General features: G+C 45.4%; 2 protein-coding genes across 2 annotated transcripts in view; both read left to right on the plus strand.

Moving 5' to 3' along the window:
* The window catches only part of Nudt19 (nudix (nucleoside diphosphate linked moiety X)-type motif 19), a 2,036-nt gene extending 1,866 nt beyond the window's left edge, over nt 1-170 (plus strand). The window contains exon 2 of the mRNA XM_013026156.1: nt 153-170. Coding sequence (XP_012881610.1) covers nt 153-170 — 18 coding nt within the window. The remainder of the gene's footprint in view (nt 1-152) is intronic.
* A 7,060-nt stretch (nt 171-7,230) lies between these two features.
* Nucleotides 7,231-20,265, plus strand: part of Tdrd12 (tudor domain containing 12) — a 50,116-nt gene continuing 37,081 nt past the window's right edge. The window contains exons 1-7 of the mRNA XM_013026354.1: nt 7,231-7,254; nt 12,112-12,270; nt 13,783-13,919; nt 14,417-14,536; nt 15,838-15,893; nt 17,645-17,730; nt 19,711-19,891. Of these exons, the coding sequence (XP_012881808.1) occupies nt 7,231-7,254; nt 12,112-12,270; nt 13,783-13,919; nt 14,417-14,536; nt 15,838-15,893; nt 17,645-17,730; nt 19,711-19,891 (763 nt within the window). The remainder of the gene's footprint in view (nt 7,255-12,111; nt 12,271-13,782; nt 13,920-14,416; nt 14,537-15,837; nt 15,894-17,644; nt 17,731-19,710; nt 19,892-20,265) is intronic.

The raw sequence follows: 20,265 nt of genomic DNA on the forward strand, positions 1-20,265 counted from the left end.
TTTGCTTATGTGGTGCTGAGGAATCGAACCCAGGGCCGCAGGCATGCAAGGCAAGCGCTCTACCACTGAGCCACCTTCCCAGCCCTCCAATCTGTTATTTAAGGGATTCACTTGGCAGACCGATTGGCCATGATTGACTACACTAATTTCAGATTGGCTCTAAAAATTGATCAGTTTGTGTCAACTGGGATGTGATAATTTGGGGCGGCTATGGGTCATTCTGGAAGAATAAACAGGAAGAATGTTGGGGGACTTCTCTTTCAGGGCACAGATCTTTATTTTATTTTTTTCCCTTTTCCATTTTTTTCCTGTGGCCATTTGCTTTTGCTGCTGAAGAGCTCTCCAAGCCCAAGCTTTGGGGATCTGTCCTATTCATTTATTGGTTCTCAGGGCTAATGTCTCAAAAACCAAGTTCTTAAGAATAGACTGAGGAGCCGGGCGCCGTGGCTCACGCCTGTAATCCTAACTACTCAGGAGGCTGAGCTCGGAGGATCTGGGTTAAAAGCCAGTCCAGGCAGGAAAGCCGGTGAGACTCTTATCTCCAATAATCCCCTCCCCCTCCTCGAAAACCGGAAGTGGCGCTGTGTAGAGCTCTCACCTTGAACTGAAGAGCCCAAGCCCAGAGTTCAAGCCCCATCACCATCACCAAAAAGAAAAAAGAATAGACTGAGAGCTGGGGAGATGGCTTAGTGGTAAAGTACTTGCCTTGCATGCATGAGGCCCTGGATTGGATTTCTCAGCACCACATAAGCAGAAAAAGCCAGAAGTGGCCCTGTGGCACTAGTGGTAGAGCGTTAGCCTTGAGCTGAAGAGCTGAGGGACAGTGCCAAGGCCCAGAGTTCAGGCCCCACAGCCAACCAAAAAAAAAAACTGAAAAGCTGGGTACTGGTGCCTCACACCTATAATCCTAACTACTCAGTAGACTGAGATCTGAGAATCCTGGTTTAAAGCCAGCCAGGCTGGCCTTGGTGCTGTCTCTCTAAGTTCCTTTGTGCCTAAGGCTAGTACTCTACCATAAGCCACAGCACCACTTTTCTGCACCAGCTGGCTTCAAGCCATGATCCTCACATCTCAGTCTCTTGAGTAGCTAGGATTACAGGCATGAATCACTAGCACCTGGCAATATACATGTTACATTTGTTTTGTTTTGCTGTTTTTCTGTTAGTTTTGGGACTTTTTTTTTTTTTTTTTTACTTCTCCTGAATTCGGACTGTCAGCTCTTCAGCTCAAGGCGAGTGCTCTACCACTTGAGCCACAGTACCACTTCTGGTTTTCTGAGTGGTTTATTGACTTTACTGCCTGGGCTGGCTTTGAACTGCAATCCTCAGATCCTAGCCCAGAGTAGCTAGGATTACAGGCGTGAGCCACCAGCACCCAACTTCCTGGAGCTTTTTAACTCAGGGCCTGGGTGCTGTCCCTGAGCCTCTTTGTGCTCAAGGCTAGCACTCTACTACTTGAGCCACAGTGTCACTTTCTCTACTGGTTTCTTTCAGCATCTTTAAGTTTTGTCACCCACAAAGTCAGATTTGCTAGTGCACATCTGTCATCCCAGCACTCTAGAGGCTGAGGCAGGAGGATCATGAGTTTGGGACCACCCTTGGTTAGATAGTAAGATCAAGTCTTGCTGGGTACTGGTGGTTCACACCTGTAATCCTAGCTACTCAGGAGGCTGAAATCTGAGGATCTTGGTTCAAAGCCAGCCCAGGCAGGAAAGTCTGTGAGACTTTTTTTTTTGGTCGTGGGGCTTGAACTCTGGGCGTGGGTGCTGTCCCTCAGCTCTACAGCTCAAAGCGAGCACTCTACCACTTGAGCCACAGCGCCACTTCCGGTTTTCTAGTGGTTTATTGGAGATAAGAGTCTCTCAGAGTTTCCTGCCCTAGCTGGCTTTGAACCTCGATCCTCACATCTGGGCCTCCTGAGTAGCTGGGATTACAGATGTGAACCACGGTTGCCTGGCTTGTGAGACTCTCAGCTCCAATTAACCTCCAACAAGCCAAAGGTGGTAGAGCACTAGCCTTGGACAAAAGAACCTCAGGGACAGCCCCCAGGATGGGCATAAAATAAATGAAAAAGACTAGAATGAAAGTTGAGGTGGTGGCTCATACCAATAATCCTATTTAACTTTGGAGGCTGAGATTTGAGAATCTTGAGTCTCTTGCCTTTAATAAACCATTGAAAGGCTAGAAGTGGATCTGGGGCTGAAAAGGTAGATGCTAGCTTTGAGTAAAAAGACTAAAGACAGCATTCAGGCCCCAAGTTCAAATCCCAATACCACCACCCACTTCCCTTTCCCCTCTCCCCCCCTCCCTCCAAAAAGGCTTAATCTCATTGTGTTGTGTAAGCTAGTCTCCTATACTGAAGCAATTCTTCTGCCTAGATTTTTTTTTTTTTTTGTCAGTCATGGGATTTGCACTCTGTGCCTGGGCGCTGTTCCTCAGCTCTTCAGCTCAAGACTAGCACTCTATCACTTGAGCCACAGAACCACTTCTGGTTTTCTGGTGGTTTATTGGACATAAGAGTTTCACAGGGGCTGGGAAGGTGGCTCAGTGGTAGCTTGCCTTATATGCATGAGGCCCTGGGTTCGATTCCTCAGCACCACATAAGCAGAAAAAGCTGGAAGTGGGGCTGAGGCTCAAGTGGTAGAGTGCTAGTCTACAGCTGAAGAGCTGAAGGACAGCACCCAGGCCCAGAGTTCAGGCCCCATGACCGACCAAAAAAAAAAAAAAGAGAGAGAGTTTCACGGACTTTCCTGCCTGTGCTGGCTTTGAACTGCGATCCTCAGGTCTCAGCCTCCTGAGTAAGCTAGGATTACATGCATGAGCCACCGGGGCCTGGCTTTAGGAAGATTTTGTAAGATACTTCAAGGAATTAATGTTATGTCTGCCAGTAAACTTCATCTCCCAAACCTAACAATGTCAATGAAATAAATCTGACCAAGCTGACCCTTTATCTCCCACAGTGGTTATCTCCATCAGAGGCAACTGAAAATTTCCTTTCCAAAAATGTTTGGTTGGCCTGTCCACAGTTCTATGAAATAAGAAGACTTGCAAACTTCACCTCCTTTTCTGCCTTACATAAATTTTGTTTGGATCATGCATTGGAGGAGCCTGAAACATGGATGCCCATCACACTGGAAACTGCTGACTCTACCATCAGGCTTTTTCCGGGTAAATAACAGAGCACCAGTAATTGTTATTGCTTTGATGCCAATACTGGGGCGTGAACCCAGGGTCTGGGCGATGACACTTAGCTTTTTTGCTCAAGGAGGTGCTCTACTTGAGCTATACCTCAGTTCTCGCTGTCTTACTTTTTGCTGTGGCTGGCTTTGGACTATAATCCTCATATCTCAACCTACAGAGTAGCTAGGGTTATAGGCATGAGCTAATGGCATTGGGTCAGTCATATATCTTTATGTGCCTAAAGAAAACACTTGGCTAGAAGGTAGAGATATGAAAAAGTCCAAGAAAGAAGTTGAACTTAGTGTTGTTTAACAAGTAATTCAGTTCCCAAATACACAAAATACATACAAATATTGGTTTATATGTCACTAAATATACTGGGATGGTGATATACAAAATAACATTTTATAAAGTCTGGATATTGGGGGTGGGAATGTCATTTAGCCTAGCATGCCTAGCATGCATGCAGCCTTCATAAACAGAAAAAGCTGGAAGTGGCACTGTGGTTCAAGTGGTAGAACACCATCCTTGAACAAAAGCAGCTCAGGGACTGTGCTCAGGCCCTGAGTTCAAGCCCCAGAACAGGCAAAAAAAAAGGCTGGATATGTGGCTTAAATTGTAGAGTCCTCACCTAACTTGAGGCCTGAAGTCTTGAGTTCAAACTTGACTGTGGGGAAATAGAATTTCAATTCTAAGGAATTAATGCTTTTTTTAAAAAAAAATTTATTTTTCAGGAGATGAACTGTATATAGAAGATTCATACTTTGTAGACAATTATATGTCTACTGATAAAACAACTGAAGAAATCATGAAAGAAGGCAAGAAATTTCACCGAATAGTAATACATAGTAACTATCTTTATAGCCTCCATGTGACTATCCAGCCAAAGTCTAAACATATTTATCCTAAGAACTACATAGTAAATAAAAGCCGTTTGTAGAGTGTTGCCTACTTCAGCTGTGCTAATAAACTTGATTGAAAAATTCTAAGGAACTCTATATCTACAAAAATTAGAATGTAGTTTCTTAATTTAGTTTATTGTGGTGCTTTCCTTATTCTTTCACCTGTAGTGTATCATGGGAGTAAAGTTTATAAAGTATTAATTTATGACCAGAATAAGAAAATAATCACAGTGGTTCCCACTTTTTTTTTCTTTCTTGTGCCAGTCCTGGGCTTGAACTCTTCTGAGTTTTTTGGCTCAAAGCTAGCACTACCACTGGAGCTTCAGCTCAACTTTCAGCTTCTTTGGTGGTTCATTGGAGATAAGAATCTGATGGACTTTACTTCCAGGGTTAGTTTCAAACTGTGATCCTTAGAGCTCAGTGAGTAACTAGGATTTATAGGGGTGAGCCACTGGCACCTGGTAACTTAATATTTTAAATATAAAGCCCTGTAAAAACCATTAACTTTTATGCTCTGAAGAGGCAGGTAATGAATAAGTAGAAGTTAGAATGGAACTAAATGAAGTTTATGTTTTCCAGATTAATCAAAAAATTTTCACTTCCATTAACTTTTTTTTTTTTAAGGTGGTCTCACTTAGGTAGCCCAGACTGGCTTCAAAATCCAAATATTCCTGCCTCAGGTTCCTGAGTGCTGGGATTACAGGCATGTACCACCATGACCATGTAGTTCATTGTTGGTACTGAAGGGGTTTAAACTAGCTAGGCTGGTACAATATTGCTGGCTACGCCCCTGTCCCTGGTTTTTCAATGGCTATTTTAAGGAGAGAGTCTCCCATTTCCACCCAGGCATGTGCCTGATCTTTGATCCCATATTGCTGGGATCCTGGGTACATGTCATCTTTCCTGTGAACATGGAATCTTGTGGATTTTTCTTCTTAAGCAGGGTTGGGACTGAGGTCCTTTGACCTTAGCTTCCCACATAGCTTGGGAAGACAGGTGTGAGCAGCTTCACCCAGCTTTCAGTTAAGAAGGGAATCTCTTGAGCTTTTAGGGCCAGGCTGTCCTTGACCCTTGGGCCTACTGATAACAGCCTCCCATACAGCTAAGTTTATAGATACAAACTACTTTGGAATAATGGCTTTGGAATAATTTCGTTGTCAAAGAAAGATGGGAAAAATTATGAATGTACTGATTCTATTTTAAGGTCTTTGGGTAAATTATATGTACAGTGAATTTATTTTTTCTTGAAATGTCTTGATTTTGCTACTAATAAAGATGATAAAATAAAACTTCTATGTATTTCTGATTAGCGGAATATATCTGGAGCAGTGGTTCTCAGCCTGGACACTGAGTTGGGGACTTTGGTTGTCTGGAAACTTAGTTGTCACAAAAATGGAAGAAATGCTACCACTACCTAGTGGAAGGAGGCCAGGGGTGCAGCTAAATAGCCTGCCACAGGTGAACCACCCATAGCAAAGGGGTGCTGGTGGCTCACACCTATTATCTTAGCTTCTCAGGAGGCTGAGATCTGGAGATTGAGGTTCGAAGGCGCCCTAGACAGACAGATTCAACGTTCTTATTTCTTTTTTTTTTTTTGGGTCCGGTCGTGGTGCCTGAACTCTGGGCCTGGGCACTGTCCCTCAGCTCTTCAGCTCAAGGCTAACACTCTACCACTTGAGCCACAGCGCCACTTCCGGCTTTTTTTTTTCGGCTTATGTGATGCTGAGGAATCGAACCCAGGGCCTGATGCATGCAAGGCAAGCGCTCTACCACTGAGCCACCTTCCCAGCCCATCAACGTTCTTATTTCTTAATGAACCAATAAAAAGCCAGAAGTGAAGCTATGGTTCAAATACCTTTGAGCAGAAATGCTAAGGGATAGCAGCCAGACGCTGAGTTCAAGCCCCTACAGCACAATATATATACTCATATATGTTGAGCTGGGAAGTTGTACTCATGTTCTTTGGGACTGGGGAACTCTGGCACTAGTTTGTTGTTCACTCACTTTCTAACAGGGTCTGAAGCTTCCAGGTGAGCTCATCTTTGCCATGTGCCTTGATTGGGTTCAAGGCCTTGTTAGCCCAATGTCAGCCGACAGGTGGACTTAACGTCTTCTACAGCTGTGCTGTCCTGAGGTGTACCCACAAATCTATACTACAGCCTGGCAAAGGCTTCAAGCACAGGTTATTTGCAAAACATGGTAACTGATGCTTACTTTTTTTTTTCTTTTGCTGGTATTGGGGCTTGAACTCCAGGCGGTGTTAAGATTCTCAGCTTTTTTTTTGCCCAAGACTGGCCCTTTACCACTTGAGCCACACCTCCACTTCTAGCTTTTTGCTGGCTAGTTGGAGATGAGACTCAGGGATTTGTCTGCCTAGGCTAGCTTTGAACCAGGATGTGCAAACTCCTTCTCGACCCTTCTGGTCATGCTCCGCCCGCCCTTTCCTATTATTCCAACCCCTTCCTGTAGTCTCAACCCCCCTCATGTTGCCACGCCCCTTCCAGTAATGACAGCCATTCCCCGCCCCTTCATAACACCACGCCCTTCCTGGAAATGTCAGCCATTCCCTGCCATCTCCACTCGTGTCATTCCCCGCCCCTTCGCTTCGCCACGCCCCCTCGCTTCGCCACACCCCTAGCTTCGCCACGCCCCTTCGCCTTGCCACGCCCCTTCCGGTTGCGCCCACCTCTTCCCTGCGGTTCCCTGGCTTTTCTGGGGCGCTCCACCCCGGCAGGCAGCGGGGCGGCGTGCCCGGCCGTTGTTGGGGCAGTTAACTCCACGTGCTTTCCCCAGGCCTCGACGCCTGCGCGGGCGTGGGTGGCGGGGTGGACCGTTGGGGACGCGGGCTGGGGGTGTCTACAGGCACGTGGTGCAGGCCGAGGCCGGGGGGTGGCGGTCAGGAGCCCGAGCGGGAGGAGCCCGAGCGGGAGGGCGGCGTCGGGTTGCAGGGCGGAGCACGTGGTCCCGGAGGAGGCATGGCGGCGGCGGCGTCCTCGGCCTGCGGCACGGCGTGCACGTGCCAGACTCTAGGACGAGGCCAGGCCCGAGTGTGGGTGGGCGCAGCCGGTGGACTGCCGGGAGCGGGCAGGGGCCGGGTGCTGGGGGTCATCCAGGGCGAGGGGCCGTGGGCCGCAGGCGCCTCGGTCAAGATGCTGGAGATCCTGGTGCTGAAGGTGAGTGGGGAGGGCAGGGAAAGGGGCGGACCCCGACGGGTGGCGGGGTGGGGGCTGGAGGTGCGGGGGGGCTGTGGGAAGGGGGCCCCCTGGGGATGGCAGGTGGGGAAGGGGAAGGGGGGGCGAGGGATGGCGGGGGTGGGGGCGGCTGGCGATCTGGCGCTGCGGTCGGGGAGAGGGACCGGGACCCCCGTGGAACGGGCTTGAGGGCCTTCTCAGGCGCAGAGTCTTGATTTCAGACAAGCCAGGAATGTGAGTTTGAGGGTGGACGAGCGATTTGGGGCCAATTCCCAGGTGATTTCTCAGAAATAGGAAGACAGCTGTGTCTTATGCCCAGGGATGAACGTTATTTCCTAAGCCTTCCTAATAGTTGACTCCAGCAGAGCACTGCCCGGACTCCTGTTCCAGGCCCCTCGGAACTTGACTCCTTGGGCAGGATGGAGGTGACTTGGGCCTTTCCCCAAACACACCCTTTCCCCAAGGTCTCTGCCCTACTGGTATCGTCCTACGTTTTGGAGGAAGGAGTTAAGATCTAGCAAAGAAGCTGGGGTGATTGGGAAACAGATGTGTCAATCCCTTTAAAAAAAAAATCACACTTCAGCCAGGTGCAGGTGGCTCAAGCCTGTAATCCTAGCTACTCAGGAGGCTGAGATCTGAGGATCGCAGTCGAAGCCAGCTCAGGCAAGAATGTCCATAAGACTCTTGTGTTTTTTGTTTGCTTGTTTGGTTAGTTTTTGTTTTTGTCTGTTGTGGGCCCTGAACTCTGGGCCTGGGCACTGTCCTTCAGCTCTTCTGCTCAAGGCAGCACTCTACCACTTGAGCCACAGCGCCACTTCCAGCTTTTTGTATTTATGTGGTGCTGAGGAATCGAACCCAGGGCCTCATGTATGGGAGGCAAGTACTCTACCACTGAGCCACTTCTCAACCGTCCCTCCCCCCCTTGAGACTTTCCAATGAACCACCAGAAAACCAGAAGTGACCCTGTGGCTCAAGTGGTAGAGTGCTAGCCTTGAGCTGAATAGCTGAGGGACAGTGCCCAGGCCCAGAGTTCAAGTCCCAGGACCAACCAAAAAAAAATCACACTTTAATACTGACCATCTGTGCTCCACACCTTGAGACAATATTCTGAGGCCATCCTGCATTGAGATTCTTCTTTTTACATTTATATATAGCTGGGACAATGGATGTGTGCCACCACACCTAGCTTCTTATTGGTGAAGATAGTGTCTTGTTAATTAGCTGTGTTTACAGGCATGACCTATAATGCCAGGCAGTCAATGATTTTTATTTATTTTTTTGTCAGTCGTGGAGCTTGAACTCTGGGCCTGGCCACTGTCCCTCAGCTCTTCAGCTCAAGGCTAGTGCTGTACCACTTGAGCCACAGCGCCACTTCCTGCTTTTTCTGCTTATGTGGTGCTGAGGAATTGGACCCAAGGCCTCATGCATGCAAGGCAAGCACTCTACCACTGAGCCACCTTCCCAGCCCCTAATCAATAATTTTTTATATTTTTTATTGTAAAAATACTGTACAGAGGTCAATAATTTTTTTCAAAAATACTTTTAATTTTAACTTTTATATATTCACTTCTAACAATGAATATTTTGGTTTCTAATAACAGTAATACATAACAAGCTACATTCAGGGAATTCTAACTTTTTCCTCTGTTCACCATTTCTTTTTCCCATAGATAATAATTCATAAGTATTTTGGTGTATCTGCCAAAATTTTAATATTAGCAGATTATATATATATATATATATTTTTTTTTTTTTTTTTGTCGGTCATGGGGCCTGAACTCTGGGCCTGAGCACTGTCCCTCAGCTCTTCAGCTCAAGGCTAGCGCCCTACCACTTGAGCCAAAGCGCCACTTCCAGCTTTTTCTGCTTATGTGGTGCTGAGGAATCGAACCCAGGGCCTCATGCATGCAAGGCAAGCACTCTACCACTGAGCCACCTTCCCAGCCCCTATATATATATATTTATTTCCCCTTAATTAAAATATTCTGAACCTTTTATATATTAATATATTTTTTCCTAATACAGAAGAACAAGGACATCTGCTTTTCGAGTTATAAGACATATTTGAGAATTACGCATCATTCCTTAAAATGCTTTAGAATATTACCTTTGACAAGGGGGACTGTCAATTCATTTGGCCAGACACTGGTAGCTCACACCTATAATCCTTGCTACTCAGGAAACTGAGGTCTGAGGATTGTGGTTTGAAGCCATCCCAGGCAGGAAAGTTTGTGAGATTCTTATGTCTAGCTGACCAGTAAAAAGCCAGAAGTAGAATTGTGGCTCAAGTGGTAGAGTGCTACTCTTGAAAAAAAGGTGATGGCCCAGGTCTGGCATAAAACAATTTGTTTTATGAGAGGTAAGCCACAGGCTTTCTTAGGGTACAGACCTGCTGGGCTGCTCCAAGCAGGAAAGGAGGTAGCACTTCTAAATTGAGATTGAACTGCTCCTGCTACATTTACAAGACAAAAAAGACTAGGCTTATGCCCACCCCCATCCATGCCACACAGGCCTTGGAGGTACAGGGGTGAAGGTTAACAGAGAGAGTTTGCTTAGAGAGAGAGACAGAGGATGAGCAAGGAGAACCAAGAAAGCCTGAACATATGGAAACTTCGACCATTTACCATTGTGTTGGTAGGAATTGTCCAGCTCTGCGAGTATTGTAATGTGGCCAGACTTGATTGTATAGTAAAGAGTCTTTTTGGCTTTTAAGTATGTAAAGGGAGTCTGTGAGCATGTAGAGGGGGAGGAGGCCACAGAAGGAAGGAGTCCCCGATGAGGGGTGTTGGGGCTTTCCTCAAGCTTTAGTTGTTTTTTTTTTCTCATATTGGGGGAGGACTGAGAAATAAAATAGGAATGGAAGAGAGCCATGCCCATGGGAATGGATTCAATGTGGGTGAAGCGCTGGAGGGTGTCTGCCACACAGCTCAGAAATTTACTGGGAGTCTTGTTGGGACACTGAATTACCTCCCTCAATTTGTCATAGTTGGACAGACTTGCAAGCAGTCCAGTCCAGTCTATAGAAGAGGTAGAGGGCCATGTCATCCCTAAGAATCAGATGGGGGTGATCAGGCTGGTAATTTCACCCTGGGTTGGAGTGAGGTACAGCTTCCTGATCAACAGATTTTAGATTAAGGTATTTAAACTTCTATTTGGGACAGGTCAGAGAGGGAGAAAGGAATGTGAACATGAACAATGCCTTTAGAGCCAGCCATCTCCTGAAAGGGAAAGAGGTGGGCTGGTGTCACCACAGATGATTGATGGGCAGTGCAGTAATGGGTGTGAGGTAGAGAGAGAGAGATGGCAGAGAGAAAGGGGTGGCAGGAATAGAAGAAGGTGGGGGTTGGTAGAGTGTAAGAGAGGGAGGAGGAGCTCAAGATGAGGAGTTGGTTGGGGAATGTGGAGGAGGGCAGTGGTCAGTGGGGTTTGAACAGCAAGTCTGCATCAGGGAGAAGGGGTGTGAGGAAGTGTAGGTCGTGAATGAGCTCAAAGGATTTAAAGAGTACTACAGGATTCGCAAAGAGAGGGATGAGATCAGAAATAGGAAAAACAAAACAAAACACCGAGTATAAGGGATTTTTTGCCACGTCAATGACAGAAGTTATCCAGGTCTGTGAGGATATTAAAGGATATCAAGACCCATTGTCCAATTGATATCGAAGCCATGCCACATTACAATAGAAAATGAGTCACTTGGGTTTATTAATGTCCAAGGGACCCTGTTCATGGAGATTAGCCAAGAGACAGCCCAAAGGGTGTTTTGAGGCAGTTTAGATTGAGAGGTCCCCATTTTAAGCGGTGGATGGCAATTGAGATCCTGGTAGAGGAATTTTCTGTCGCTCTGGCATCCTTGGGAGCACAGAAGAATTCCTAGTAGAGTTAAGACAATGGCGCAAGGTGTCATTACCCAGTGAGACAAGTCAACCGAGCATTTCCTGGCCAGGCACCTGGTCTTTGGAGAATGGAGTGAAAGTTGGCAGGGAGGTGCGTAGAAACAGGAGGTCAGTGCTCACCCTTGCAGATCTAATCATGAGCATGCAGAAGTCTGAGGAGGTGTTTGGGAGGAGGGCCAGGGGCCAATCAACCCCTATAGTGGGATCATCCAAACCCAAACTATTGCTGGGTTTCAGCACCAGGAGGTAAGTAATGAGAAGCGAGCAACCTATACTGGCTCAAGGCTTTATTGGGTGACAGACCTGCTGGGCTGCTCCAAGCAGGAATGGAAGCAGCAGCAGTAGACATGGGTGAGTGGAATTTAAACAGAATTTTAGGGGCCAGTCACATGGGTCACATTACATGGACTATGGGAGTAGGGCCAATTCCAAGAAGAAGTATGTGGACTATAGGAATTGGGGGAGAGTCAGAACAATGTAGATTGTAGCAACTAGGGTAGGACTTTGTACATCACACCAGGAAAACAATATATGGGGAAATAGAAATTTAACAGATTTTTGCCAACAGGGGACCCAGGGTAGGGACTTAATCAGCAAGCTGACTCTGAGACTTTAGAGGGCTTTTTTTTGTTTGTTTTGCCAGTCCTGGAGCCTGAACTCTGGGCCTGGGCGCTGTCCCTCAGCTCTTCAGCTCAAGGCTAGCGCTCTACCACTTGAGCCATAGCGCCACTTCCGGCTTTTTTTTTCTTTTTGCTTATGTGGTGCTGAGGAATCGAACCCAGGGCTTTGAGCATGCAAGGCAAGCACTCTACCACTGAGCCACCTTCCCAGCCCCCAGACTTTAGAGTTTTGATCACTGGACTTAAGAGTTTTGTCATTCTAAGGTTTATTATTTCATAATTTCACTGTTAAATCATGCATTATTTTCATTTTAAACACTTTACAGGTTGAAGATCCAGGTTGTTTCTGGGTTATTATCAAAGGATCTGGGAACTTTTCAGATAATGAAGTCGACTATCAGAAATTAAATAGCGCCATGAATGATTTCTATGACCACATGTGTCAGGATATAGAAATAAAACCATTGATCTTGGAAGAAGGACAGGTATGAATCTGATTGTGATTTAGTCACTGTTTCTTTACAGTTAGTTGTTATTTGAGACAGGGTCTTACTGTGTAGTTCTGGCTGACATTGAAATTGAGATTCTTCTGATTCATCCTTTCAAGTCCTTATACTACAAACACGCATCACCTTGCCTGGTAATAACGGCCTTGAAACACTATTCAAAACGTAGAATATTGTGCACTTAAGATGAAGAAAGTGCTGGGTGCTGTTGGCTTAGGTCTGTAATCGCAAGAGGCTGAGATCTGAGGAACAGGATTCAAAGCCAGTCTGGGCAGAAAAGGCTGTAAGACTCATATTTCCAATGAACCACCAGAAAAACTGGAAGTGGATCTGTGGTTCAAAGTCATAGAATGCTAGCCTTGAGCGAAAGAGTTCAGGGATTGTGCCTAGACCTTGAGTTCAAGCCTCATGACCATCAACAACAAAAAAAGATGAAAGTTTTTCGAATATTTAGTCGCTTTTAATCATTACTTTGGAGCTAGGTTCTTAGACTGTTTTAAGATTCAAAATAGAGGGGCTGGAAAGGTGGCTCAGTGGTAGAGTGCTTGTCTTGCATGTATGAGGCCCTGGGTTTGATTCCTTAGCACCACATAAGCAAAAAGAAAAAAGCTGGAAGTGGTGCTGTGGCTCAAGCGGTAGAGTGCTAGCCTTGAGCTGAAGAGCTGAGGGACAGTGCCGAGGCCCAGAGTTCAGACCCCACGACCGGACCAAAAAAAAAAAAAAAAGATTCAGAATAGTTTGTGGAAAGTGCTTTTTTGTTCAGGGCTATATTTCACCACTTAAGCCATAGTTCGACATCTGTTTTTTTTTGATGGCTAACTATAGACAAGAGTCTCATTACTTCCTGCCTGGGTGCTTCCAGCCATATTGAGCTCTTGTTAGACCCCAGCTCTGGGCTTCCAAAGTGTTGTGGGTTTTTTTTTTTGTTTCTTTTGTTTTGTGTCAGCCATGGGGCTTGAACTCTGGCGCTGTCCCTCAGCTGTTCAGCTCAAGGCGAATGTTCTACCTCTTGAGCCACAGCTCCACTTCCGGTTTTCTGGTGGTTGATTGGAGATAAGAGTCTCAGGGACTTTCCTGCCCAGGCTGCCTTTGAACCATGATCCTCACATCTTATTCTCCAGAGTAGCTAGGATTACAGGCGTGAGCCACTGGCGCTAGCTCCAAAGCAGTTTGTTTGTTTGTTTGTTTTTGGTCGGTTGTGGGGCTTGAACTCTAGGCATGGGTGTTATCTTTCTACTGCTTGAGCCACAGCACCACTTCCAGTTTTCTAGTGGTTTATTGGAGATAAGAGTCTCATGGACTTCCCTTGCCCGGGCTGGCTTTGAACTGTGATCCTCAGATCTCAACCTCCTGAGTAGCTAGGATTACAGACATGAGCCACTGGCGCCTGGCCCCAAAGCAGTTTTGAAAGAAACTTTTAGTTCTCTCATTATGACTATAGAGATTTTTACATTGACCGTAGAAAAGAAAGCTTTACTTTTCCTCTTTTAGGTTTGCGTGGTCTACTGTCAGGAGCTGAAGTGCTGGTGCAGGGCCATTATTAAGTCAATAATTTCTTCAACAGACCATTATCTGGCAGAGTGCTTCCTTGTGGATTTTGCCAAGTTTATACCAGTAAAATCTAAAAAGTATGTATGTATTTATGTTGCCTTCCACTCTGTAAATGTTGTTTTGTACTGTGGTTTGAACTTGGCTTCATGCTTGTAAGCTGGCTCTCTACTACTTGAGTCATGCTACTAGCTTAAATGTTGTGTTGTGTGCGTGTATGAATGTATGCATACATGCATGAACTGGAGCTTGAATTCAGGGCCTCATACTCTTGCTTCCTTGTTTTTATTTTTCTCCTTAAGGCTGATGCTCTACCTCTAGGTACACTTCCACTTCTGGCTTTTTGCTGGTTAATTGGAGATAAGTCTCATGGACTTTAGTGCCCTGGCTGGCTTTGAACCATGAACCTTAACATATTAGCTCTCTGAGTAGCTCAGATTACAAATGTGGGCCACCAGCCACCTGGCTTTCTGTGTGTTTTTACATTAAATATATTAATAATATAGGTATAGTTAAATGAATTTGTGTCTAATTTTTGTTTATAATAATCTTATAATAATCTTTTCTGCCTTTTAAGTATCAGAGTTGCAGTAGAATCTTTCATGAAGCTTCCATATAGAGCCAAAAAGTTCAGACTTTACTGCACAAAACCTGTTACATTGCACATTGACCTCTGTGAAGACAGTGCACAAATTGTGTAAGTATTGCTTTTTGACTTGGTGAACCCTGAGAAGTGTGTGGTGTTCATTTGAAACCACTTGCTCTGTACAAGGTCTGAACTGACAATTGGCCTGTCTTTTGTAGGAGGCAGGAGGTGAATTCTGGGTCTGTGGGTGTCAAACTTGCCCCTGGGCCATGGGATACCTGAGCAACCCTATTACTGGAGGAGAACTGAGTTCTGTGCTTTTGTCTGTTTTTTAAATTTGCAAAAAGTAGTGAATTCACTGTAAAGAAAACCATAAGACGTAAGTTCATAGATCATAAAAAAAAACAGCCAAGCACAGTAGCCAGCACTAGTAGTCCCAGCTGTGTGGGTGTCTCTTGGGCATAGGAAACCCTGACCAAATCAGGAAACATAGACTGTTTCCTCCCCACCCCACCTCCCAAAAAAGAATGAATGTTGATTGCATTCCTCTCTAGCCCCATGCCACCCTCATAAGAGGCCGTGTGGTCTTACCAAGACTGAACTTCCAGCTGGGTACTGGTAGCTCACACTTGTAACCCTAGTTACTCAGGAGGCTGAGATTTGAGAATTGCATTTTGAAGCCAACCCAGGTAAGAAAGTCTATGAGAACCATTTTTGTTGTTGGTGGTGGTGGTGATCATGTGGCCACTTCCGGTTTTCTAGTGGTTTATTGGAGATAAGAATCTCATGGACTTGCCTGCCCAGGCTGGCTTTGAACCATGATCCTCAGATCTCCTCAGTCTTCTGAGTAGTTAGGATTACAGGCGTGAGCCACAGGTGCCCAGCCCGTTTTTTTTGGTTTTGTTTTTTTTTTAGTTTGTTTTCAGGTAAAGTCTCACACTGACTTGGCTAGGATTGTGATCTTACTGTTTCCATCTCCCAACTAGCTGGAATTATAGGCTTGTGCCATTTTGCCCAGCTGTGGAGCGTTTCATGAAAACTTTGTAATACTATTTCATTTGTAAAATTAGTTTACAAAGCTATATTGAAGCCATTTACCAATATGTGTACCTTTCCTTTTAGTTTTTTAGTGTTTTTCATGGTTGTAGTTTTCATACTTTAGTTCTGGACACTTGGTAACTCCGGGGACAGTGTTCTTGCTGGGTCATGTCAGCAGGGTTTGTGTGTCTCGAGTCTCTGCAGTGCGAGAGTCTTCCCCCACAGAGCAGCCCTGAGCATACTGTCTGCTAACCGGCTCATGACTCTGCTAGGGAATAGCAGAGACACCCAGTGTCTTGTCTGCCAGATGATGTTAGTGCACTAGCCAGGAATTTTATTGAATAAAGTTGCGTTGCGTCTGTCTACTGTTTCAGCCCTGCCAAGAAGTGGGACAGTGCAGCTATTCAGTACTTCCAGAGTGTTCTAAGAGGTAAGACCAGCTGTGTTCACTACTGCCTACTTTGACCTGACACCCATTGTGGGCTTCCTATCTGCTGGCAAGAAGTTTAGGATGTACCAGCTGAGATTTTTATCTGTCAGACTCTTACCTGAGTCTTTACACCCTCCTCCTAATGGCTCCATGTTTCTTAGAGCCACTTCCATGCTAAGTATTACAGTCCCTGTGTTCTTGCTACTACAGGTAGATCTGGACACCAGTCATTGTCAGCTGAAATCAGAAAAGTTGTGTTAAATTTGTATAGTCTGGTTATGTAAAAGGAACCCTATGTAGTAATAACCCTTGTCTCTTAGCTTAAAAGGTAGCTGGGAAGGTGGCTTAGTGGTAGAGTGCTTGCCTAGCATGCATGAAGCTCTGGGTTCAATTCCTCACTACCACATAAACAGAAAAGGCTGGAAGTGGCGCTGTGGCTCAAGTGGTAGAGTGCTAGCCTTGAGCAGAAGCTCAGGGACAGTACTTAGGCCCTGAGTTCAAGCCCAGGACTGGCAAAAAAAAAAAAAAAGCTTAAAGGGGCCAGGTGTCTCACACCTGAAATTCTAGCTCCTTAGGAGACTGAGATCTGAACACTGAGGTTCAAAGCCAATCGAGGCAGGAAAGTCTGTGAGACTCTTGATCTCCAGTTAACCAGCAAGAAGCCAAAAGTGGAGCTGTGGCTCAAGTGATCTAGCACCAGCCTCGTGCAAAAAAGCTAAAGGATAATACCCAAGCCTTGAGTTCAAGACCCAACCTTGAGTTCAAGACCCAATAGCAGTGTGCATGCGTGTGTGTGTGTGTGTGTGTGTGTGTGTGTGTGTATGTGTATACTCACACACAAATCTAAAAGGATGCAGATATGTGTATTAAGGCAAGAGTCAAGAAAAAGCCTAGTTTCTTTTTGTAGGGAAAAGCAGATGCTATGAGCTGGGAAGTGGTGGTCAGGATTGGGGTTGAGCTCTTTTGAGACCATCACAGGTGAGGAAGAGGCCGGTGGCCTGAGGTCAGGTTCTGCCTGCCCCTTTCTGTGTAGGCTCACCACCAGTTCTTGCCTGGAGCACTGCGATGATGGTGAAGCACAGAGAGGCGTACAAAGGGCTCGGTGCAGTGTGCGGCAGTCCACTTAGCAGAGCCGCTGTTTGGTCATTAGGTGACCAATAGGTCACTCTTGCTGGCACATTGAGGGCAAAGGGGCACTCAGTGGAAACAGTATGCCCGAGAATTTGGATTTGAGTGTCGCCGGGGAAGAAGAGAAGACCCCAGTGTTGAGGCATTTATAGAGTAGTAGTAGAGATGCTGCTGATGGACAAAAAGTGGAGGCTTACTCCAGTTAGGAGAGTTGTTTCCATGGCTTGTCCACTCCATCTGCCCTCTGCTGAGAGCCTGTCCTGCTCACAGTCGTTGCTGGCCTTTTTGGTGCGGGTGAATACATAGTTAGCAGAGATTGAGTAGTTGGAAATCATCATGATGCCATAGTGTGTATATGCACATATATGTGTGTTGAGGTTTGAACTTGGCCTTTCAGCTTTTTCCATTACTGCTGGCACTGTTATCAGCTACGCCATGCCTCCAGCCTGGCATTTAGCTAGTTATTTTGGAGCTAGAGTCTAGGGGAGTTTTTTGCCTAGGTTGACCCCAAACTGTGATCCTCCAGATCTCAGCTTTCTGAGTAGTTAGGATTACAGATGTTAGACTGCAGTGCCTGGCCTCAATTACGTTTTTAATATAAGCTCATTTGTGCTTTCATTTAGCAGCTACTCAGGTTGAGGCCAAATTATGTGCTGTGGAAGAAGATGCTTTCGAGGTTTACCTCTATGCAACAATAAAAAATGAAAAGGTGAGATCCTTGTATTTTTTAAATATTAAAATTACTTGAGGTTTTACTTTAATGAACAGAAAGTTCACACATGATAGAAATCTTTTTTTTTTTTTTTTTTGTCGGTCATGGGACCTGAAGTCTGAGCCTGGGTGCTGTCCCTCAGCTCTTCAGCTCAAAGCTAGCACTCTACTGCTTGAGCCACAGTATCACTTCAGCTTTTTCTGTTTGTTTGGTGCTGAGGAATTGAACCAGGGCCTCATGCATGGGAGGCAAGCACTCTACCATTGAGCCACCTTCCCAGCCCTAGAAATATCTTAATCTTTCAAGGTCTGGCTTACAAATTAGCCAGTTTCTTCTTTGAACTTATTTATTTGTTGTGCTGGCAGATGAAACCAGGGCCTATCACACATTAGGAAAAGGTTCTAACACTGAACTACACTTCCTCTTTTGATTACTTAAAACAATTACTTCAGCATTCATTAAGATAGCTCACACTTTTATCCTGGCTACTCAAGAGGCAGAGGGATGGAAGATTATGGTTCAAGGCCAGTCTGGGCTAAAGTTAGCAACATTTCATCTCAACCAAAAAAGCTGGGCACTAGGTATATGAGAGATGTGAATAGAAGGATCTTGGTATATGATGGCCCCAGGCAAAAACTCTTATCTGGAAACTAAAAGTAAAAAGGAGTAGGGGCTGGCTCAAGTGGTAGTATGCCTGTCTAGCAAGCATAATGCCTTATTCAAACCTAGTACTACTGCTGGGCGCCAATGGCTCACACCTATAATCCTGGCTACTCAGGAGGCTGAGATCTGAGGATCATGGTTCAAAGCCAGCCAGGGCAGGAAACTCCATGAGACTTATCTCCAATAAAGCACTAGAAAACTGGAAGTGTCTCTGTAGCTCAAGCAGTAGAGTGCTCGGCTTGAGCTGAAGAGCACAGGGACAGTGCCCAAACCCAGAGTTCAAGCCCCATGACCGACAGAAAAAAACAAAAAACAAAAAATGTAGTACTACCTAAAAATATTTTGTAATGGGACTGGGAAGGTGGCTCAGTGGTAGAGCGCTTGCCTTGCATGCCTGAGGCCCTGGGTTCAATTCCCCAGCATCACATAAGCAAAAAGAAAAAAGCCGGAAGTTGTGCTGTGGCTCAAGTGGTAGAGTGCTAGCTTTGAGCTGAAGAGCTGAGGGACAGCGCCCAGGTCCAGAGTTCAGGCCCCACGACCGGACCCCCCACCCCCCAAAAAAAAATTTGTATTGGACAAGAATATGTAACTATAGTGATGTTTGTAAAATGTTAAGACTTTTTTTGTAAATACTTTCATTTGCTATAGTGTTAGTGCTGTTTTTAACCCCTAGATTTTCTTGTATGTAATTTGTATTATAAAGCATTCAGATATCAACTGTGTGCTGTAGCTCTTGCCCTGTGAGATGGATTTCAGGACGATTTCTCAGTTCAGCAAAGTTTCAAGTTTGATAAAATATAATTTAGTAGTTTCTCTTTTTTTGGGGGGGGGTCCGGTCATGGGGCCTGAACTCTGGGCCTGGGCGCTGTCCCCCAGCTCTTCAGCTCAAGGCTAGCGTTCTACTACTTAAGCCACAGCGCCACTTCTGGCTTTTTTCTTTTTGCTTATGTGGTGCTGAGGAATTGAACCCAGGGCCTCAGGCATGCAAGGCAAATGCTCTACCACTGAGCCACCTTCCCAGCCCTAGTAGTTTCTCTTTTATCATTAGTGATCTCCCTCCTAGCAGATCTCTGCCAGCCAGGTCGCTTTAGCTTTCCATTAGTCTTTCATTCAGACTCTTGCTATTTTCTTGACAAGCAGCTGGTAAGACGTATTTAGTTGACCAATACTAGACTGGAGACAAGATATGTTTCTATCAAATCATATCATGTAAAACAATTTTTCTGAAAATAGAGTTCTAGCTAAGTTTGGTACACTTGCCAGTCCCCTGACTACACTTGTCCTGTTATCTCTGAAATGTTTCACATTTTACAGGTTTGTGTGAATGATGACTTGGTGGCAAAGAACTTTGCTTATTACGTGTCACCTATGCAGAATAAAAAGCGTGATTCTTTGGAGAAACCAGCACTCAGTATAAAGTCCACATCCCTTTCCAATCCAGCGTTTACTCTGTGGCCAATGCTTTGGCAAGGAAAAGACTTTCAGGCAATGAAGAGTGAGTGGGTCACCATTGTCTTAACTTCTTGCCCTGGTACATGGACAGAAGTGGTTGCCAAGCCCTTCCCTATTCCAAGCCCTAAGTGGTGTTTAATGATCCCTTGGATTCTAATGAGCCTGTGACAGGTTTTGAGATTCTAAAGCTGCTACAATTTGTCTTTATGAAGCCAGGGGAAAAAAATCAATTTCCTATTAATATTGAGTTACATTTTCAAGCAGTCCAAATGTTTAGAGTTTAAAGATAATTTAAGAGAATATAGTTTTGAATATTTACAGTTTTAAGCACTCTTTAGAGCTATTGATAGCAAATGATACTTAACATAAAAATATGAGAAGAGTTAGTCAGGGACTGTGGAAAGAAATTTACACTGT

Source organism: Dipodomys ordii, unplaced genomic scaffold, assembly GCF_000151885.1.
Source record: "Dipodomys ordii isolate 6190 unplaced genomic scaffold, Dord_2.0 Scaffold92, whole genome shotgun sequence".
Classification (NCBI taxonomy): Eukaryota; Metazoa; Chordata; class Mammalia; order Rodentia; family Heteromyidae; genus Dipodomys; species Dipodomys ordii.